At 34.0% G+C, this 22,061-nt stretch overlaps 1 protein-coding gene across 6 annotated transcripts in view; it reads right to left on the bottom strand.

Moving 5' to 3' along the window:
• LOC122571058 (fasciclin-1) overlaps nt 1-22,061 on the bottom strand; it is a 384,771-nt gene that overhangs the window by 71,143 nt on the left and 291,567 nt on the right. For all 6 annotated transcript variants that reach the window (XM_043734279.1, XM_043734278.1, XM_043734277.1 and 3 more), the window contains exons 4-6: nt 12,036-12,166; nt 10,080-10,176; nt 537-702 (exon numbers count right to left, since the gene is read on the bottom strand). In XM_043734279.1, the coding sequence (XP_043590214.1) occupies nt 537-702; nt 10,080-10,176; nt 12,036-12,166 (394 nt within the window). The remainder of the gene's footprint in view (nt 1-536; nt 703-10,079; nt 10,177-12,035; nt 12,167-22,061) is intronic.

Here is a 22,061-nt window from a genome sequence, read left to right on the forward strand (position 1 = left end):
ATTTGATGCTCTTATGATTGAACAATACGTTATTTTATGACGTTTAAAAAATACATTTAACGATAAAAAGATTTCTCTCAAGAACTTCTTGAACATTCCTCTAACATCACTAATATTTTCCGCACATCAATGTTTGTTCTTTTTTTTGTATTATTATAGGATGTTGCAGTTTATAATAAATCTTTTTATCATCATCTCAAATAATAAATTTCATGTGTAATTTTTAAATGAGACGCCCCATATACTAGATCCATTTTAAGCGGCAAAAATAACGGTTACTTGAGTTTTAGTATTCGTTAAGAAGATAAATGGAAACGTGCTGTGAAGAGTTTATATAATTTAATTTCGGCAAATTGCCTTTCTACATCAGTCTTCATTTATATCACTAATGCCTTCACTGTGTCCTCTAAAATGGATGAAAACGTCGTTTAAAACTTTCCTCCTCTGCTTAAATTTTAATACGCTTTTTAGTAATTTTACTAATACCATGCTTCATTGTAAGTTTATCGAATTTCCCATAAAATGTGATCACCTACCTTTATCGTGTTCCTTGAGGAAGCTAACGGTGACCTTGACGTTGTCAGTGAACGCAAGGGTTTCATAAGGTACATTGTGAGGTGTCGGTGTTGTGAAGAGGACGTTGTTGGGTATCACGTGACCATCAATTACCACGCGGTCAACCTTCTCCGGCCTGGGCGACGGCTGTGAAAGAACAAAACGAGTTTATGGAAAAAAAGAATGCTGCTACAACTTTTTTGAATGTGCTCTATAAATCTCTCTCCATAAACATTTGATTATAATATAAAATTTTTAATAAATTTTATATCACGAATTTTAAATAGATTTGGTATCATAAATTTTAAATAAACTTTATATTACACGAATAAAATTCTAATTAGTAAAAATGTATAGAAATTCTATTTTAGATTATAAATGAATTTTATTCAAAATTGAAGCGCGAATATTTTTTTTAAAGCGAATTGTATCTCATGCTTTGTTTTTCATTTGCTAGGAAAATGGACCAAAGTTATAGAAAATAAACGAGATTTTTAACAATTAAATTCAGATCGCATAACCCATAAATGAAATTTGAATTTTGTTTAGAAATCAACTATTTCTTGGAAAAATTCCTATTTTCATATGTGTAGTTAATTATTCAGAATCTTCTTTATTCTTTACATAAAGTTGTTTTACTGTCAAAAAGCGAACTACATGCATGACTATTCGATCACAACAAATTCTACGCATCAATTCTCAATATCCAGGCTCGATGAATTTTTGGTTATATATATAACCAAATATATATATATATAGATTTTCAACTGAATCATCCCACAATTACATATGCATATTTACGTTCAAAAGTGTCCCTCGAAACTGTTCGAGTTACATAAATCTTGACTACCTATTGATCGGATTTCCGATTGAACATGTTTTGGACTGCTCAATTTCCCGAAACGTGTAGATTTCCCGACTTTTCAAATTCGTCGTGAAAACGTATTGAATTGGAAAGGTTTTCGGTTACTCGGATTTTCGATCGCGCATGTTCCAAATTATTCAGCTTTCTGATTGTACGAGCTGCCTCCTAGTGCAGATTCTGCACTGGTCGATTCTCTGATTGCACCGGTTCTTGATTGACAGGATCCTCGATGATACAGATTGCCACGTATACAAGTCCTGTCCCATATGAATTCACGATTAACGAAATTTGGGATAAGGCAGGAGCTTTGAATTGAACGCGCACTTTGTTCTAACTGCATTTTCGTTTAACTTGTAATTAACATGAATTTAATTGTGCTCCTGTTAATGTTTCATCAATGTTGATATGATTAAACGTTAATTCAAATATAAATTATTTCACTATATTAATACATAAATATCATTTTATCATGTTGATACAGTATTGCCATAATTAGTGTTAGTATACCGTAGAAATTGGTTAAATTATTACTAAAAGATAAAATGGTCGGGTAAAAGTAACGAAAAATTATCCATTCGCTTTTCAAGTTTACATTATAAAGATTATAGAACGACTGTAGACATACTATCTTCGAACGATTAGTTTTTTCGAGAAAATAAAATTCCATTACCATTGTTACAAAAATATATCATGTATAGTAAATTACCTAGCACAATATGATCTCTATTTATACTTCATAAATAGTTAAAGTTGTTTCCACCACTCTTTGCTAGAAATAATTCTTAATTATATAATTACAAGTTTTCTAGCATCCGAAAATTCATTAACTTCGAACGCATCCCAGCCATGATGAAACCATGGCCTAACAAGATAATGCAGCATATTAGCATCACAAGACAATACCCAAGAATTCTCACTACTTCCCCTAAAAGCAGCGAAAACATTTAATTAACCGGTCGATAAGACATTGCGTCTCATTAATTACTTGCACTTTCATGCTGAAACATTTCAACCCCTGTCCCTCCCTTGGTTTCGTCTCTGGCGGCGTCTGTCCCACAGGGATTCTGGCTGGCTCTAGTTCACAGGGTCCATGTAAACGGCCCCTAATGCGGTGTAATCGCGTAAAACCGCGGAGGCGAACAACGACGACGTCAAAGACGCACAAGGGTGCGGCATTGTTACAGTTGCTCGCAAAAGTATTGGAACGCTTATGGACCCCTTTTCCGAATATATTATGTACGTTACACGAAATATTCGAAAATTTCATAAACACTGTAACAAGACCTAGACCGCGGATTTTTATTCAAATTCAGTAAATTGCTTTATATACCAAGTATTATAGGAAGCATTATGTTCTGCATATTTCATATTATGTGCATATTATGAAATTCTGCACTATCAAATTTTCTATAAATACATGAAAATCTAATTACGATCATGTCGATAAAGTTGCAAACAAATCTAAAATTGCAACAAGATATTTAGCGCAAGAATATATTCCGCGAAGATGACAGAGAGCACTGAAACAGTTAATTATCCATTATATCGATAAGCCTAAATATTCAGTGCTGTCGTTTCTAACATTCGCCACATATATCCTTAAAACGACTGTTCTAATACACCAATTTTCTATTGAGTAGATATGCTTGTAGTAAATACCTCGTAACTTTGTCTACATAATTTTCAGATCGCTTTCGAGTTTTATCATTAGAACCATGACGATCGTGTCTCGTCAGTGTTAATAAAATTTCGAAATGTTTTACACAACACGCACAATATACGCGCAATGGTGTTCCATGATAAATATTGAAATACTTTCGTGAGCTACTGTACGTGTACCTATTCGAGGGATAACACGGGGCAACGAGCCGAGTAAGGACGCGAAAATAAAGCATCGACTCACCGGACCGATGATTATACACGTCCCTCATTATCGATTGCGCGCATGTAAAAGGTCATTCGAGTGTAAAGGATGAGGTCGCTATGAACGATTGATTTCCGATTCGTGATAAGGCACGGCTACGTTATACGGCCCGTCAGAGTCGTATTAAACGCTGACTATCTTGTTACGATCGTGTTGTTCCTCACGTGACAAGGACAAAACGTGTCACTCTGTTTTCCACGATCGAGATTTCGAGGGTGGCTGCAGGCAGCTCGTTAACGCGCGTCGCTCCACTTAAGGGGCGTTCTAGAATGCGAAGAAGGATGAGTCGGAGTATACGAGTTTTAGAAGTCGGAAAGTGGTAGGTAAGGGATGATTTTTAGAGTGTGTCGTTTGATGTTTGCGCGATTCTTCTTTGAAGTTTCCTTGTTTCGCATCAGGCGTGACTTCGTTGACGGTTATGAGGCTAATATATTTTACAAATTGTCAATTTTAAAATATCAGCAAAGATTGATTTTTTTTCCATATGGAAGCGTACAGTGGTTACAAAAATTATTTGTACATCATTGTATTTATTATATCATCGAGTAAGTATATTAAATTCCGTATTATTTAGTAGCACTTTCATATGGCTACAACAATATCAAATTATTGAAAATGAAATGTAGCGCTCGATGGGAGAAACTTTATGCAAAGTAAGTGTATGTAGTACAATTACTTTTTGTAGGTATTCTACTTATTTTATCTAATAACGTTATTATACGCTTTACAAGCTTTTTCCACGAGTAGAAAATTGGCTTATGTATTGTTTGCAAATCATTAGTAATGGAGAGAACGTACCTATATTATATAAATGAACCAATTACGATATAAATGAACTATTATTGCAAAATAATTTTTCTTATACATACTTTTTTTAAAACCATTCTATCATTTCTTGTTAACAAAATAGATCATACCAATATCTTGACACTAAAATTTTTAAGTAATAAAACTACATGTGACATTCAGAGGGAGAACACATAAAAAGGTCAATATTACGAATGTAATGTTGTTATGTACGTGATTCGCTTATTTTTTTTATTGCTTTTCGTAGGAACAATCTGAGAAAATGCAAGCGTTGTGTACCAGGCGACCATAGTCGCTCGTAGCAAACTCGTATACATCCATCGTTTAAACTTTAAGTATTGCAAGATATTTATTCGGACAGTAAAAGCAACAAATCTCATAAAAAGATACCGTAAAAGTTTCAACGAAAGTTAATTCACCAATAACGAGCGTACTAAAATGTTTACGTGCAACGTAATTCACAGGACAATGAGAAAAATGGATAATTTTTAATGCGCGAAAGCGGTCAAAGCTGGAATATAAAACTTTTTAAACTTTAGATTACATATTCAAGAATATTTAAATCTGCCTTTGAAATCACGTAAATGGGAGTTTATTTTAGTTTACTATTTATCTTAATCTGACGGAGATTTATTGTTTTACTCATGAGACACGAAAGACGAAACTTTTATATACTAACATTTTACGAAATTTAGATATATTTTACTCGCATTAAATAGCAGCCATTTCGATACGTAATACATACATTTCGATTATTTCATGTTCCACGCGATGGAGTGAAAATATTACAAGTTAAGTACCAACTATCAGCTATAAATATTCTTAATAAAGGAAAATAATTCTCCTCACCCCTGTTCGGATTTCTTTCACTGAGATACAAAAGCGCGCTCGAGAACCACAATCAAAGCCACTTTCAAGCTGTTCACTCGTCAACTTGCTTTTCGTTCCACTCTCGGATTCTTTTCTCTATCTTCTTTGTTCTTTTTCCTTTCTACTTTACATCCAGTTTTTCAAGATATAACCCGAAGCAATGGAATTCTCCAAGTTGCGGTGCAAAATCACCTTCGTATGAAATCTCGCCACGTTGTTCGTTCTTTTGTTTCACGATGAAATCACAGATAGTGAATATCTGATTTAGTAATTTTCTACTTTATTAAATAACCTTGAGAATATATATCGCAGTATTTCAAAATTGCCACGATTGAAGATGATACAGTTCCGTGTTAAATATGTAATTTCAAAGAGTAAGGCTGGAAAATTATGAGCATAATATTTGACCATTGTTTCCTAATGTCTATTGTTTTGCTAACTTTACATTTTTAGCAAGTAATTTTTGTTCGAAAGTAATCAAATAGTTCCTCGCGAAATGTCCAAAAATTTTAAGATGTAGAAATCTGACGACCACTTGGAAATGTAAACTTGAAATTTGAAAAATTTGAAAATAAGATGTCGCGTTACTGTAACGTTGGTCTTTGGTAAGTTAATAGTTATTGCAAACATCGAACGTTCACCATTCTACGAAAATTCTTTTATCTTTCTTTTCTTCTTTTTAGGGTTCGGAAGGTTGTTCGTGCTTCTTCGGTATTTCCTAGAATCGTTTCAAGACTTTATTTCTACAATTCACTACGCGGATTCTTCTTCCGTTTCAGCTAATTCTGGATGCAGCCAGCAAAGCTGTACGTGCCTCAGAGTTTCGCGGAATTATTCACGATATCATGTAAGATGTAATCACGCAACGCAGCTACCGACGAAACGATTTCGTTCCTTCTGTTTTTCTCGTGCCCCGTCGCCCGCACGAGAGAAAATTGCTCGCACCGCTACCTCAAGAAATAAACTTCTTTCTTTTCTTATCTGTCCGCCCCATAGTTTGCTTTTTCTGTAGATTTTTACAAGAACAATAGAGAGGTACGCGTAGAACATATAATAGATAAAAGTCGTGGATTTTTGAAAATGCGTTCATGCGTTGCATGAATTGGGATCATTTATTTAATCTTTTTTGTTGGAATAGTCGCATAACTTAAAGAAACAAATTTTTCAGAAAATCAGTTTGAAATAGAAAGTTTGAGGTAGAAAATTATTAATTATACTCGGTTATGTGAAATAATGAAAACTTTTTCCTTTAGAAATGTATTTTTAAAAAAATTGTAATAGTAATATTTATGATTTAACATAAACTCGTAGATCTACTTAGCCTGCAGTCGTTAGGAAGAATTAAAAAGGACTGTAAAAAGTTCCGAGAAGTTGCGAGTGAAGTTGTCAACAAACTTATGATCCTGTTTATCGTGTTGCAATGATATATCTGTCAGAATGTGGAAAAATTTAATTATTTCCATTCCCAGCAAAATTACATTAAACTTCTTCTTTCTGTTAAACGTTTCTCAGATACTTTTTCGTTCTCACGTAGAACATTTTCTCATCGATTACTTAGCGGACATTTTCTGGTGGAGATTCGTTTTCTAAAAACACGAAGACCGTTCGACCAAGTGTTCACGTTTCTCTGTTATTAATTCAACCTCTCTTTCTTTCCGTATTCTTTGGTTGGTAATGGCTGCGTTCATAATCATACATTAGATCGAAGAAAATTGCGGTTCCTTACATCCTCTGCATTAAAACATCGACGTGGTTCAATTAAAAAATTGCTTATCATATTAACATATAAAAATTGAAAATTGCAAGGTTATTGTATAATTATGAGACGCAGTTTACCATATGCGTACCTATATTTTGTTCTAATTTTTGTTTATTTTCTCACAAATATATAAAAATCTAAATTCAATAATCATGAATTATACTAGTTTCATATTTTATAATTATCACTTCCGCCGGCAGTGAAACTTTCCATTGATATTCTCCATCCCCTTGAACCTTTCTCAAACAATTTTACGTTTTCAAAGCAACTGTCTTTTCTTCGATTTCCCAAACATTCGTCGAAGGTGAAGGATTCGTTTCCCAAAAACACGAGGACCATTCAACGCTCGCCATTATTAATTCAAGCCTTCTTCCTTCTGCAGTCTCTTCGATTGGTAACGATCGTATCGACGATCCCATGTTCCAAACTGCAGCAAAGGAAGCTGTGGCTCCTTTCGTTCGCATCGAACGATCGACGTCGTTCGATTGGAAAAGCTGCGTCGACGACGTGTCGCGTCGAGTGCTTTTCGATACGGCTCGATCGCTCTCCGTGAACGGAACGAGGCTTTTGAGGGCCGAAACTTGATTCCTACACGCCCTCTCCTTTCCTTTATATCGAGATCACACACCTACACATAGCCAACAGCTGATGTACATTGTGCAATCAGGCTACGAATACGTATCCGATATCGTGAACCGAACACACGTTGTTGGAAATTTTTGGGGAAGCGCAGCACGATTTTCATGCAGTAATTTCCGCTTTACCATCACAGAATACGTACCCATCTTTTTTTTTTTTTTGTTGCATTTATTGATTTTCGGGAACGCTGATCGCCGATAGTGGAATCTGTTTGTTTGAATTTTAGCTGCTGATTTTTCGGATTTTTACATTCGGGAAAAATTATTCGGTTTTATTGGAACATGTATCGGGATGTCTGTTGCAGGATTTTATTATTTAGCATGTTGCGATTTCGGATTTTTATGTGTTAGCGAAGGTTGTTTGAATAATGATAAACCATCCGTGGTGGTACGTTAACGAGGGATGTAAAAATTATTTTAATTGCTGTAAACGAAAATATTCGAAAGAAAGATAATTCAATATATTGTTGATTGCTTGGAGGATGATTGCAAATCTAGAAAACTTAACATTTTCAGAAAATCAGTTTGAATATTTGTATAATTTAGTCGAAAGTTTATTCCTGGTGTTTTAAGGCGTTTTAATATAATATTGTTTATGTCTGTCCTTTATTAGTAAACAAAAAGGGGTTAAAATAGCTTTCGTAAATTATGAAATTCTTCTTATCAGACAATACAATTTTATTGGATGAAATAATGCAAATAATTCATTTGTAGAGTTCATTTTCAAAACTGACGAATTCTTAATGTGTCATTTTTCTAGAAAACTTATCATACGTAAGTATCTCCTTAAATACGTCACGAATAATAATATTTCTTTCAAATTACTGTAAATTAGCACTCAGAAAAGGGTCTGTTTATGAAGCAACCTACAAAAATTCCGCACCGACATTACATAACACACTCCTATAACACTGAATCTCTTAACAAACTCGAATATCCAACGCATTTGCCCCAAGAACACAATAAAAGTTGAAGAAGAATCAACGAAACGATAAAACGAGGTGCATATATGGTTTCTGAAAATCGACTCCTCACTCCTATAGTTCCTTTAACCTCGTTCTGGAAGGAACTTTCGGAAATAACCCAAACTTACTTCCAAGTTTCCATTTCCTTATTCAAGAGATATCTTTCGACGCTCAAAATTTTTTACCCGTTATACGCCACTCTCCTGATCGTTACGCGGAGCTACAACAAGTTACAGAAAACTCTGTTCTAGATTTCACACCCGAAGATTGATTGCGTGACCCGTAGAAATTGATCGAACGCACGCGACTTTAATCGCGGAATTACGAAAAACCGGAGCTGGCAAATTACCGATCGTATCTGCTCGTTGCATTGTTGTTGGTTACCCTTGTGTTATTAACTTTGCCTATTATAATTCAACGGACTTGTTCGCGGCGCGCCATCGACTTTTTTGTAATCTTGACGCTCCCGTTTAACGTTTCACCTTTCCTCCTTAGATTTTCCTAGAGATAAGAGGAACGCTCAGCGATCAAATTTAATTGACCGCCCACTTAGCAACCGGTAATTTTCTGCTTCAATCGATCTGCTGTTCTTTTCTCAGGAAAATTTTCCGATAAGAGTTCGTGGAAATAAAGAAAAATTGTATAAATAGAGATACGCTTGATCGTATGAACCTTGTTCATTTATTGCTAGATATGCTTGAGTAAGAGTATTAGAACGGTAGAGTATTGTGTCTGATCATGAACGCTCTAATTCACTTACATTTCAATTGAGCAGCAGTTTGTACAAGTTTGGTTTATGGAGAGACATTTCTGTTTCACTGACGCATTTCTCGGATAAAGGTATGTTTTGAAATAACAAGATAAGTAATTTCTATTGTGTCTGATCTCGGATCGTCTAATTCGTTTAGATCTTAGTAACTAGAGAAGGTTGTAATGTTTTGGTTTATAGAGAGAAATTGCTAATACGTATATAATTCTCGATGAAGTTTGAATAAAATATTGTATAGCTCAGATTCTAGAAGTGTTAAACTGACAGAGAATTGTGTGCAATGTAATTTACTTATGGATTTAACAAAAGGAGAAGTTTGTAACGTTTTGATCCATAGAGAGAAATTTCCGTTACAATGGAAACTTTTTAAAGTCCGAATTTGATTTTCAATAAAGTCCGGATGAAATATTTCATTCATCGTTTATTGATATTTGTAAATTCTCGTATATATACAAAAATCTTTTTCTTTCATTTCGTTCAATTAATAACTCCAAACAATATACCTAAGTAAATCTAAAAACGACACTATTTTTCAATTGTTAATCGATTAATTAAATTGTTGGTTGATTTTTAGATTAATTAAGAAAGAAAAGAATCTATCCAAAGAACATTTGATACGTGACAGATTGCGATCTGTTCGAGAATTCGAAATAAACGCAAAACGTACTCTGCTGTTTTATTTTAATGCCAGTTCTCACCAGCAAACGACCATTGAGTTCGATAGTCGCGTAGAAATTTTTGTAATGGTAACTGAATTAGTTTTGTATGGATTTCCGCTTCATCGGGAATGTAATCGATCAGAATCTGTCACTTCCGGGGACGAGCAGAACCAGTTGGTATGTACTGAATCCTTTCAAAGGTTTCGCAACAGAGGATATTAAGGTCCTTTCGGGATGATCGATATGGGAAGGTTGCTAAGCAGCTTACCCGGAAACCCTCCTCAACGGGGATAAGAAAGGTGTAACGTCCGTCCGCCTTGAAGACTTCCTCCTTCTTCTCCTCCAAGATCCGCTTTCGGAAGATGCTGCAAGAAAGTCGGGCTCGTTAATTGAATATAGTTCTACTATTTTTTTCCTCGTGTTATTTTATGTAGACGAAACAAGATTTATTGTTTTATGAAAGTGAAGGTTATAACGTTTATAGGAAAAATGATTCTACTTTTCTATTTGATGGAAATAGTAAGAAATCAATTAAAGTAAAGTAAATTGTTATGTAACATAACAGCTATTTTGAGAGAAATTGAAAAAAAAAGATGAATAACAATAAAGATTCATACACGTAACAAGATGATGATCGCAGATAGAATTGTGGAAAAACTAATTTTATTCTTCATGAAGAACATGGTAGGAAATAAATAAAAATTATTTGACAATTATTTTATTCTCCACTTGAGAAAAATACTGAAAGCAAATAAGAATAATGGTCTATAGATGTAACAAGACTGTCGTTTCAGGTAAAATCCATAGAGCAAGTAATTTTATTTTCATTTTTATAGAACATGTTAGAAATTAAGCGAAACTAAGAATGACATGACAGATAAAATGTATAGAGGATTTCTCCTCCTTTTTTGACATAATTTTACAGAGGAATAGTGTTAAAGCTAAAATAAGCGATTTCGTACAGTTTCATTTATAAAACTTTAACATTATAATTATTGAAGATTTATAAATATAATTTGAAATGTTGAGCTTGTTATTATATAAAAATCTTTCTATATATACCATTAAACGTAATTGCGTTTCAAATTGACTCTTCGTTATTCATTTTATATTCCGTTAGACCGTCCAATACATTTTCAATGAATAAAATCATTTATAAATTCATGGCGCTCGATAATCTCTTATCGACTGAAGCTGAACACAGGAATGCATTGTGTCCTTAATTGCGTCGAATTCGTAGATGAAATTAAAGAGGATTGAATTAAAATGTGAAAATTTACGCGCGAGAGGTGATGAATCCTTTCGAAATGATTTATTAACAAAGTTTTTCGCGCAGGTATATATGGAAAAAGTTGGGCTCTGCTTTACGTTGCAAGAACAAGCGGAAACGTTGTTCGGCGTACGAACGGTAAATGAAATGCAGCGAAGCTTAAAGAACTTTAGAAAGGGTGAAGCTAATTCACTCGAGTTTTACTTACTCAGATGGCAAGCACCACGGCACCGAGACTTTAAATATCGATAAAGACTTGACAAAGTGAGCATCGAAGTTACTTAAGAAACAACTACGAAAGTTGGTTGCATCTTCATCTTTTGGCGAACGTGAACAGGCTTCGTCGATGTATTTCACTCGCGGAAAAGAAACTACATTCGATAAGTGGTAGAAAGCAATAAATGATACTGAATAATAAAGGAAGCGAATAGGATTATCATTGTTTTGAGAACGATAATAAGAATTGATGAAAACAATGAAATTTGATCTTTATGTTTTTATTATAGAAAGCGTCCAATTATGTAATTTTAATTAGAAATAATATTTAACTGAATATAAGGATGAATAATAATTTAAAGAATATTATATTTCTATATTAATGTTTTGAATATATTCTTGATATTCCGTATTTTATACTTATTTAAATTATTAAATAAATCATTAAATTCAAATTCAATCATTTATTTTATATTTGAGAAGAAATAATATTTAACAAAAATTTAAACAGACGCGAATAATAATTGTATATTACGTTTTCCTATTAGTATTAAAATATTTTCTCAGAAAAGATTTTACGGAAGAATCATAAGTGTGTTACGCTTCGATCGATGAATATTTTGAGAGGAAATATCTTACCAGGGAATTCTCAAGTTAATCGTCACTTGAATAACTTCCGTTGGAATTCGGAAGAGAAAAACAGTTATCAAAGAAAAAAAAAAAAGAATTATTGCTTACCGAACACGATGAACACCCAAGTCGAGATTTTCACTTTGATTTAGAAATTCGAAGGCGTTCGGGCTATAAATTGGCATTTCCGCGGAATTCGAGCGTACTGGCTCCAATACTTCGTTGATTATGTGTAAAACCTGAAACATATTAAAGTAATATTTTACGTATACTGTATATTGCTTATCAGATTTCTTCGCTGTAACGTTATTTTATATTATCGCCTACAAATATTATTTATATTCCATTTCGTTCTGTATAATTTCAATCTGAAATTGTTACTTTATTAAAGAATTTTATGTAACATTATGTTACGTGCGAAATAGAACGCTTATTATCATAACATTTATATCAAATAGATTAATAAACCACCTTACATATACCATTTATATACAAATCATAATTTCTGCTTTTAGTCAACCTAACTTACATATATACATTTTACTGTAGATCTTTTTTTTTTTTAATATTAATTATTAATTTTCCAGCATGAAACATATTAGAATGTTAAAACTATTATACATACTTCGTAATGTCAGAGATTTCCGATCATAAATTTGGATTTTGCAATATTCTGATATCATACCAATGAAATATGTTCCATTCAAATGACCATTCCATCGATGTCTATCAGAAGATGAGTCGTACACTTTCGAATGACTTGATATAATTTATATCGATTGAATTGATCGAATTTTTACCGAATCGATTTGGCGTGTGCACCACGTTTAAATTTCTGCCGCATTTTCTCGCGTAAGTCAGGGATTGACACACGAATTTCCCGATAAAGCTTTGAAACATCATATCGTTTACTCGTGTTACCGGTATTCAGGTCAGACGTCCTTTCGAAAATTCAACCGATTGTTAATCTCGCCGACGACGTTTGGATAAATGAATTGATAAATGAATTCATTGTCGCGAGATAATTTTAAGTTTGTCTAATTAAGAACGTCCCACTCTGTTTCCTTCATAAAGTAATTTTTGATGCTTTTTTGCGTCTACTTGAATTCACTTAATGAAATTAAAATATGAATGATAAAATAAGAATATTGTGAATGTTGTATCATATAAGCAATGTATTTTTCAACGAATTCATTATTTTAAAAGTCGTTAGTTCTCTTTCAGATGGATATCATTTCTTTAGATATCGTAACGAATATTCTTGTATACTTAATTAAATTTGTTTTAACAAATTCTTCAAAACTTAATATAAGAATTTATATCCTCTTCCTGTTTAAAAAGAATATTTTAACGTTTGCCTGTCTGAGCACGAGACGAAAATATGCGTAAATGAGATTGTATTGTGAATAAAATGTATATAAATGAAATCATATATAATCTAAACATGTAATTTAAAAAATGTATACCTATTTGTAACTGGTGCTCATCAAAAGGTTCAATAACATTAAATTTCTAAATACCCTCTATTGGTATAATATAATAGTATTATCACTGTATCGATGAAATTATTTGAACTATACAGTTTTCGACCGTAAATCTGGAAACCATTAGGAACGATAAATCATTACGGATGGAATCGGCTGAATCGACGCAAATATATTAGTTTGCTATACTTTTGCATCCCTTCAACTCGCTCGGTTTAATTTTCTCTAACAAAATTCAACGAGATATATTATTATTGAAACTGTTCAAAGCATCGAACAATTTTAAACTGCATAGAATTTTTAGAAATATGAATAGATTTTCAGTTGATTTCTGTTGCTTCACTCAAATTACTGGAATGTGGAACTGTCTCGTTATTGCAGCAACCTCGATCAATTTCTATTCGATCATACATATCGACACTATATCGTCTGCTTCTTATCGCCGTTACCATTACCATCAAAGACATATCGAATTTCCAAAGAGAATTCTCATCATTCAACGTCCCGTTACTTCAGCAACAATTTACAAAGTAACGAAATTAATCCATCGTCCAGGATCATTCCTAATCGTTGCAGGCGATACATAAAAAGAGGAAACGGCGAACAAACGAAAGGATTGTTGTCCTTTCCGCGATGCTAGTTGGAATCGACAAGTTCAACGAGTTTCGAAGTAAATTGCTACTAGAGATCCAGCTTGGTTGTAAACGTGAAAGTATACAGTTAATCTCGTGGAGTCGCGAGAGCCGAAGCGATACCAGCGTTGCTGATGGTGTTCGAGGCGAAGATATAGTAAGACAAACGACATCGCGGTCCAACCAGAGGAAACGGGGACACAGAACGATGGAAGAAGAAGATAAAGTGAGAACAAGAGGAAAAACGGACACGAAGGAAAGCTGGAGAATGGGGATGGGGTATTTATTCTGCGGCGAGGAACGCAACTATTTCATGGGTGTCGGCTCGGATGCCGTTGGTACAGCAGCGGTAGGATGCAACTACCCTTCTTCTCTCAGCCATCCAGCCTCATTGGAAAAGGCACATCGCCATTTACTATCCGAGAGTTCGCGATTCCAAGGTTCCGAACCACTATTTATCCGCTTTTCTCCGCGATCACTGTGATTCTTTTATCTCTTGGAAAGAGTATCCCTCCTCTACTCGACAACGCTATTCTGTCCCTTTGCTGGATCGACGTACACCATGATGGAATACGCTTCCTAGATGATAGATACCGGGAGCGTTAAGTTGAAATGATTTTAGAGAAGTGAAGCTTTATTGCAGAGTGAATTATTTTAGATATTGGATGTATCGGATTGTATGGAAAGTTCGGAAAGAAATTGAGGAATATTGGAAATTTGAAAGTATCCTGTCTTTGTAAAGTTAGCGTATTTTGCTATTTTCTTCTTCTCGATAGGTTTCTGATATTTTTCGGGTAGCTTTGAAATGGTTTTTACAAGAAACTCGTCTTTCTTAGAAAAACAATTTCTTGAAGCATGTTTTTAAAGATTTTAGGAATAATTAGATCGTTTTTGTTATGATAAAAATTGTTTTCTCAAATTCGGAATGTAAGATACAATCGGCTTTTTATCGATGTTGAACTAGGAAGGAAAAGGTATCCTTGAATTCTTTCATAAAGTATTTCATAAAAATTATTTACAGCTTCTATATAGTATATATGATGATAATAGCTTCATACAAATGATATTTCAGCGACATAAAATCTATTTCTGACATATCTTACTTTTTATGAAAAATTCCCGCCTTTTGCTAATGAGCAAAAGAAACATTATTTCCATCTTTAATTATTGTATCATCATTTGTGTAATGCATGGTCGCATTAATGTATATTATTTCGAAGAATGTTACGCAAGTTCTTTAAAGAATACAAAAATACACATATTTGAATTTTTCGATGAAAGATATATTTATAAAATAATTTGATACGTAAGATACTTCTTAATTATTAGTAACGCTTGACGCACTGCTTTAAAAAAAGAAAAAAGCGCTAATATATACTTCGTTACTCAACCTAGCATATCATTGCATTTTGTCTTCGAAATGAATTAAACACACCACGTTCTAGCAAAATGTTCTCTTTATTCCCCGACATATTACTTATTACCTTCCTTGTATGTTATACACTAAATTACTCACGTACGCGAACTAAGCCATCGAACATACGCGTACAGGCGGTCGAGCATCGTAGCCAGTAAATCGTGAACGCGAGAGTTAAACGAGGATCTGTCGATTCCAGTTTATAAACCGCTGCTATGTCGAAACGTTTCTTCACTGGTAAGAGAGCCATGTTAAAAGCTACGCTCCTCTCGATGCTCAATAAAGAAAAACAGAGGCCAGAGAGATTGCATGATAACAAAGAAAATAGAAAAGAGTGGGTGGAAGAGCTTGTTCCATTTATCCGGCACGAGGACTCGGCTGCAAAGGATTCTGTCACGGAGCCACCAAGGAAAAAAACAATGATACGCGTTCGTGTTTGTATGCCAGAGTGGCTACCTAGAAATGAATCGTCTCGTTTCTCTGCAACGACGACGAGGATGAGCAAACTTCCTGTATTCCTTTGATGTCCATTTATCTTGCTTGCCAGACGCGAATCATTAGAGAGGGAAGATCAAAGTGTCCAGCGAAACTTTAATTTCTTATATGATTTCATATCTGTATATGTTTCTGTATATAGAATAACTTTCATTTATAAATCCAGTGACTCAGACTGCGAATATACGAAAGATAAATAAGAAAAGATATCGTGCGAATAAAAATAAATCGTGCTTGAACTTCGCGAATTATAAAAATTTGTGGAAGTTTAACTTTCTGTGATTAGAATTTCCATTGTTCGCGAAAGGGAAAGATTGTCATTGACCGTAATCTTTTTTTTACTATTTTTACTATTCGTCTGTTAAACGATTAGGTCCATCATTTTGGTTACACTACTCGCGTTAAATGTAGAACTATAAATTTAGTAACCGATACTTTCTCAATTCATCATAATCGAAATAGAAAATCCAGGTTCAACTCATGCAAGTACGACATTTATTTTCCAGTTTTCTTATATTTGTTGAACTTGTGAAATACCGAGAAATGTTTAAGAAACACCCTGTATATGTTTCGTAGAATGGAAGACAACTGAACCAGGCAACTTTCAGATTCGATTCCTCGGGACAGACAATCCTTCTCTGTGCTGGTTCACCCAGAACGGGTTATATTCTCCTCCGGATGAATTTTACACAGAGGCTGTTACGTGTGGCGAGTACCTGTTCCTGGAACACGACATTTCTTGGGGGCGAACTTTCTGGGACAACGGGCGTACATCTTTCAGGGAGACGTTGCCATTTCTCTTGGCGCGGTTAAAGGAATACTTCTGTCCTGAAACAACTGCTGTGAAATTAAAGACACGATAGAAATGTGTCGCTGTGTTTCCAGGTTTTTAACTTAGCTGCGTCGATGTCGTATTTATTGGCAGAAAGCTATCGAGTGAGAATACGTAAGAGAGTGAATCTTTTAATGACGAAATTGAGAAGAGAAATGATAACAAATTTAATATTAATTGGTGATAATATTATATCGATAAATAACAATAATGGCACCTTATGGAAATGATTTTTGTGAATGACGAGAAATTTGACGAGAATTTGAAATAGCTATCAGTGTTTTATATCGTACTGCGATATTGCAATATTGTATTGTATTGCAAATCATGGTATGATACCAATAAGAAAATTGCAATGATATATATTTTTCAAGGAAACAGATATTTTACACATAACAACAACTTAATAGGTCGATAGAGTAAAATTAACAGAACGAAAATAGCTCGTTTCGTACGGGTACAATTTGGGAATTAGAACAATAATATGATGAGACTGAATTACAATTTTGAATAATTAGATGTTAACTACGATATAACAGTATCCATTTAGAATTAATATAGCGAACATTTACCGCATTATTATCTATCTCTATCGAAATAGGTTGTTTTCAATACCATGAAATTGTATGGCAGTAAAACAGTCGCGAAGGTAATTTGCGATCTTAAATACAAACATGCATTTACAGCAGAAATGTAATTCCGTTATAATTTCCTGTACAACGAAGCTCTGAAAATTCCTAAAAGAATATACAAAACATTGAATCATGTTCTTATGTGCAATATATCATTTTGTTAAAAGATATAATTTCCAAGTTTAAATTTTCTACAATTGAGTCTTGAAACTTCTATTACTTCGAGAAATAGCAATTTTATCATGTAAAAATCTCGCATACAAAAACCAATGTAAAACCATATAATTCTCTATGAAAAGTCTTTTTTCTTTCAGACTTAATAAAAATAACATACCAACAAGTACTTCATCAAGTACTGTATTAATATTTTATAAACAATACACATAAAACAATCACGAAATATTTAAGTATTATCTGCCTAGAAGATAGGCAAAAGAGTACCCTTAATAATGTATTTTGATTTACGTCGATATCTCAATTGGTTCCGAAGATATAGCACTAGAAAGTATAATAGCGATGTATCTAAGCCTATGAAACTATGAATGACAGCCTGCAGTGGTCTGACCTATATCTTTTTCAGGAAATGCGTACGTTTAATAGTAGAAATAGTAAAAGGAACGCAAACGCTGTCTGTCACTGACCAGCGCACTATTAACTAGGTTGTGATTGGTCAGTGGCGCCGTGCGAGTGAGAGATCCGAGCGTGCGAGAGAAACAGCGACAGAAAATTATTGGAAAATTCGGTTCTCTTCGAACGACGATATCTCGACAATGGAAAGTCGTATCGAAATGAAACAAAAGCATTTTACAAAGGAAGGTTTACTCTTTCTGCTGAGTGCAATAGGTTTTAAAAATTTCTATTAGTTTCGTAACAGCAATTGTTTAAACTTGCAATAGTTTTAATAGGCGTTACTCGTGTATTTAAGGTTTATTGCAACAAATGTATATATTTTTTGAACAATGTTATTCATAATGGTGTTGCTATAATAATTCATATTATTAATTATAGTACAAAACTATGTGCATTTTGCAAAATTTCGAACAAAAAGTCTATGTATCGTTTATCGTCCTTGTGTTCAAATTTTACGCAGGTGTATTTCCTACACGTATCACTTCATTTTTTTCATTTTTCGACAAATTTTATCATTTTTGCGCTTTCAATTCTTACATTTTAACCTACAATGTATGATTCCATCTTTTGTCAAAAATCTGCAGAAGCAAAATCCGTTAAGAAGTTGCTTAGTTTCTTTGTTACTAATATGTTCTAAAACTTTCATTGGAAATATTTTCTTCATAGAATTAGTTCGAAATTCAGTACCGTAAAATTGCCTTAATTGCAACCCATGCATCAGCGATATTTCAACGTTTTCAATTTACTTCTGGCTTAGTTTGCCGTTGTTTTTATCACAGATGATAGAGCACAGAGGGGAATACTATAACATTTCTCCAAGAGGTCGTTAATTCGAAGTTCAGCCCGTCCTAGCCACCGTCTTGGGGCCGAAGTCACATTTACACCCTCGAATGCGACCATTAATAAAAACAGGCGAATGGTTCGTTATGGCTATTCGTAATTAATTGTTTCTTCATGGTATCCCAGCGGACACGTAAATTAACAAATGCTTAGTTAATGGAGTGGAATTTTACGACGGTTCCGCGAGTATCTTTGTTATATGTTTATAAACTTGTATAGTGTTTTAAATACAGATTATTTACGAGCCATCAGCAATGAAAATTAAAAATTAGAAACTCATTCTTGACGCTATAGTGGTAATAAAACTAAGCTAATGACAGAAATGTCCCAAACTTGAAATTTATTCGATCGAAAGAAATAAATGTAAAGGTTAAAAATTACAGTAAATATTTAATATAATAAAATTTAATTTTGAACTTTTCATATCTTTGTTGTAATCAAATTTATCAAATACACAAAAAAAAAAAAAAAATATAAAGAATCGCTAGTATCGCTAGATTCCTAATATCGTCGGTGTTCGCTACAAAAGATAAACGTAATAAAGTCTTCTTCCATAATATCAATAACAAATGATTTTATTTTTTATTAACTTTATAACAATGAAGCTACAAATCCAAATGAATCAGAAACAAATTGCCCTTAAAAATTCAAATAACATTCCTTCACTACTAATCTACTGGCACGAATCTGCTTCCATAAAATAAAACAAGCCATTTCCTGCTGGAAGCATTAAAACATTCGTCGTACGAAGGCAACAGGATTTTCGATTGTCTCGAGCGAATAACTAAGGATTCTATTTTAGGTCGAGGCAGACAATTCGTTCGGAGACCCATTTCCGAAAAACATTACCGAATTCGGAAAATCATGGCTCGTAAGTGATAGACGAGCATAAAAACACGTCCGTTTCGCGTTCCCATTTGCTTGCCTGTTGGCGAGTATACGCGCAAAACTTGCCTAAGATACGAGAAAGCGCGAATTGAGAACATAAACTGCCGGTTCAATTCCGTTCGATTACTATAACGCTCTTCTTCGTCTTGTGTGTCGAGAACAGCGGACGGTTCCGGGTTTGTCAGGGTGTGGCGTCCAGACACCATGGCGCCGATTTCCTCTACTCGTTTCCCCTTTTGCTTCCCCCTCGTTCGACGAACAGGAACGCTACGCGAGATTAAAACCACGCCAACTGACCTCCGCTAATCTTCGTGCAAAATCGGATCGCAACGTTCTCGCCCTGTTAACACCCATTAAAAGTTTATCACGGACGCGTATTTCCTGCGGCAGATTTGCGGGCTTTTACGAACACAGTAACAGTGGCTTACGAAAGTATTCGTAGAAACTGTTTACGAATATATTATTATACCTGCGTTATACAAAACATTTTGAAATTTCATCAACACTATAATGAGACTCGACTATTGTGATCACGTCGACGAAATTTGAAACGAATCTGAAAACTTGTCAAAAGTTACAGAAGTATTTAAAACAGTTAGCGATTCATGTGTTAACGAATTCAAATTTAACACTTATTTATGTGTTTATGGTGGCTATTCACACGTCGCCTACTCATTGTATAGTCATTTTCGCCAGATCTTGTATCTTCTACGTTTCATGCACCTTCATATTGGTTGTAAATTATACCGATATAATCGTGACAGTCGGCGAAGAATTTTCTAATTGTAAGATGATAGATTACTACGTTAATTATACGTATTATTATTATCGTTATCGATCAGCTCAGTATGGGGAAAAGAAAAAACTAGAAACGATAGGAGAGAACTGAAACTGAATTCGGCTGAAATTGCTCTAACACCGCGACATCGTAACAAGGACGTTAAAAGAACGCAATGGTTAACACGGAGCGCTGGACAGCTTGAAATCGTATAAAAATATTATATTTCCCAGCTTATTTAAGCCGCTACGCCGTTCCGTTTTCGCTTTTCTGCCCGGAAGTATATCCTCGGTGGAACACGAGATCAACTCGGAAGTACCGTAATAACTGACAAAGTCCCGGCACCATTAACGTTTACGATCTCGCTCCGCGGACTATATCACATGTTGGATGCCCCAGCGAAAAAATACTCCGAGGAAATTCCTAAAGCCTCTGTTATTCACAGCTCGAAGAACGATGCCGCGTGAAGGCCAGAAAAGCCGTAGTTAGAACGAAGGAACGGCGCGACGCCTTGCACCACCGAGGCGAGATTATCCATGAATCTAAAATTCTATGGAGAAAAGCAGGCCGCTAATCCCACCAAGCGATGTAACAAAAGTTGAGGAACTTTGATACGCATCAGTGTATAGAGCGTAGAGTTGGCGAATAAGCTATCTGTTACTTTTACGCAGTGTAAAATGTATTAATTTTGAATACAAGTCCATTGGCATGAGGTTCGGATGAAAAATTGTACAAACTATTCAGTTTGAGAAAATTGTGAGTAAAGTTAGAATTTATTGGACAAGTTATGTGTCATGTTAATTTAGTAAGAAAGAATTTAATAGGATAAATTGAATAATAAAATTTAGTATTAATTTAACAGGAGAAGAGCAGAATGGTACATAATTTAATAAACGAACGAGTAGAAGGAATGAATACACGAAGAGTAGAACAGTAACTTAATAAAAAACTTAATAGACAGCGTGTAGAAGCATTTTAAAAAAAGGATTAATAGGTAAAGAGTATAAATGGACATTGGTAACAAAATCTTTTAAATAAATACAAATTCTATGTATAGATTATCTGGACTTATTTTATTTTTGATAAAGATTCCTGCCATTTTTAAGAGACCCTCCATTAAAAGTGATAAAAATTGTATACTTCTAGTGGAATGATTTATAATTACATACTGTATTTTGTAGAACTGCATTACGTATTGATTACTATACTGATTCGGTTGGCTAAAGCTAACAGAATTAAATTGTACTAATATTTCAATTAAATGCAACTAAATAGGAATGAAATGGACATTAATTTGGAATCGATTAAATCGAACTTGAACAGTAGGAATAGAGACGCGTTGTTTGAAAATGAAATAGGAATTGAATTTAAATCGGAAGAAAATGAAGTACGAAGTCGGATTGGTACTGAAATTAAACTAAAATTTTATAGAATTTTAACTGTAAAATAAACGAAATACACGGCACACAGAGAAATAACAAATTTAATTAAAAATACACATAATGA

Source organism: Bombus pyrosoma, linkage group LG9 (genome assembly GCF_014825855.1).
Source record: "Bombus pyrosoma isolate SC7728 linkage group LG9, ASM1482585v1, whole genome shotgun sequence".
Lineage (NCBI taxonomy): Eukaryota > Metazoa > Arthropoda > Insecta > Hymenoptera > Apidae > Bombus > Bombus pyrosoma.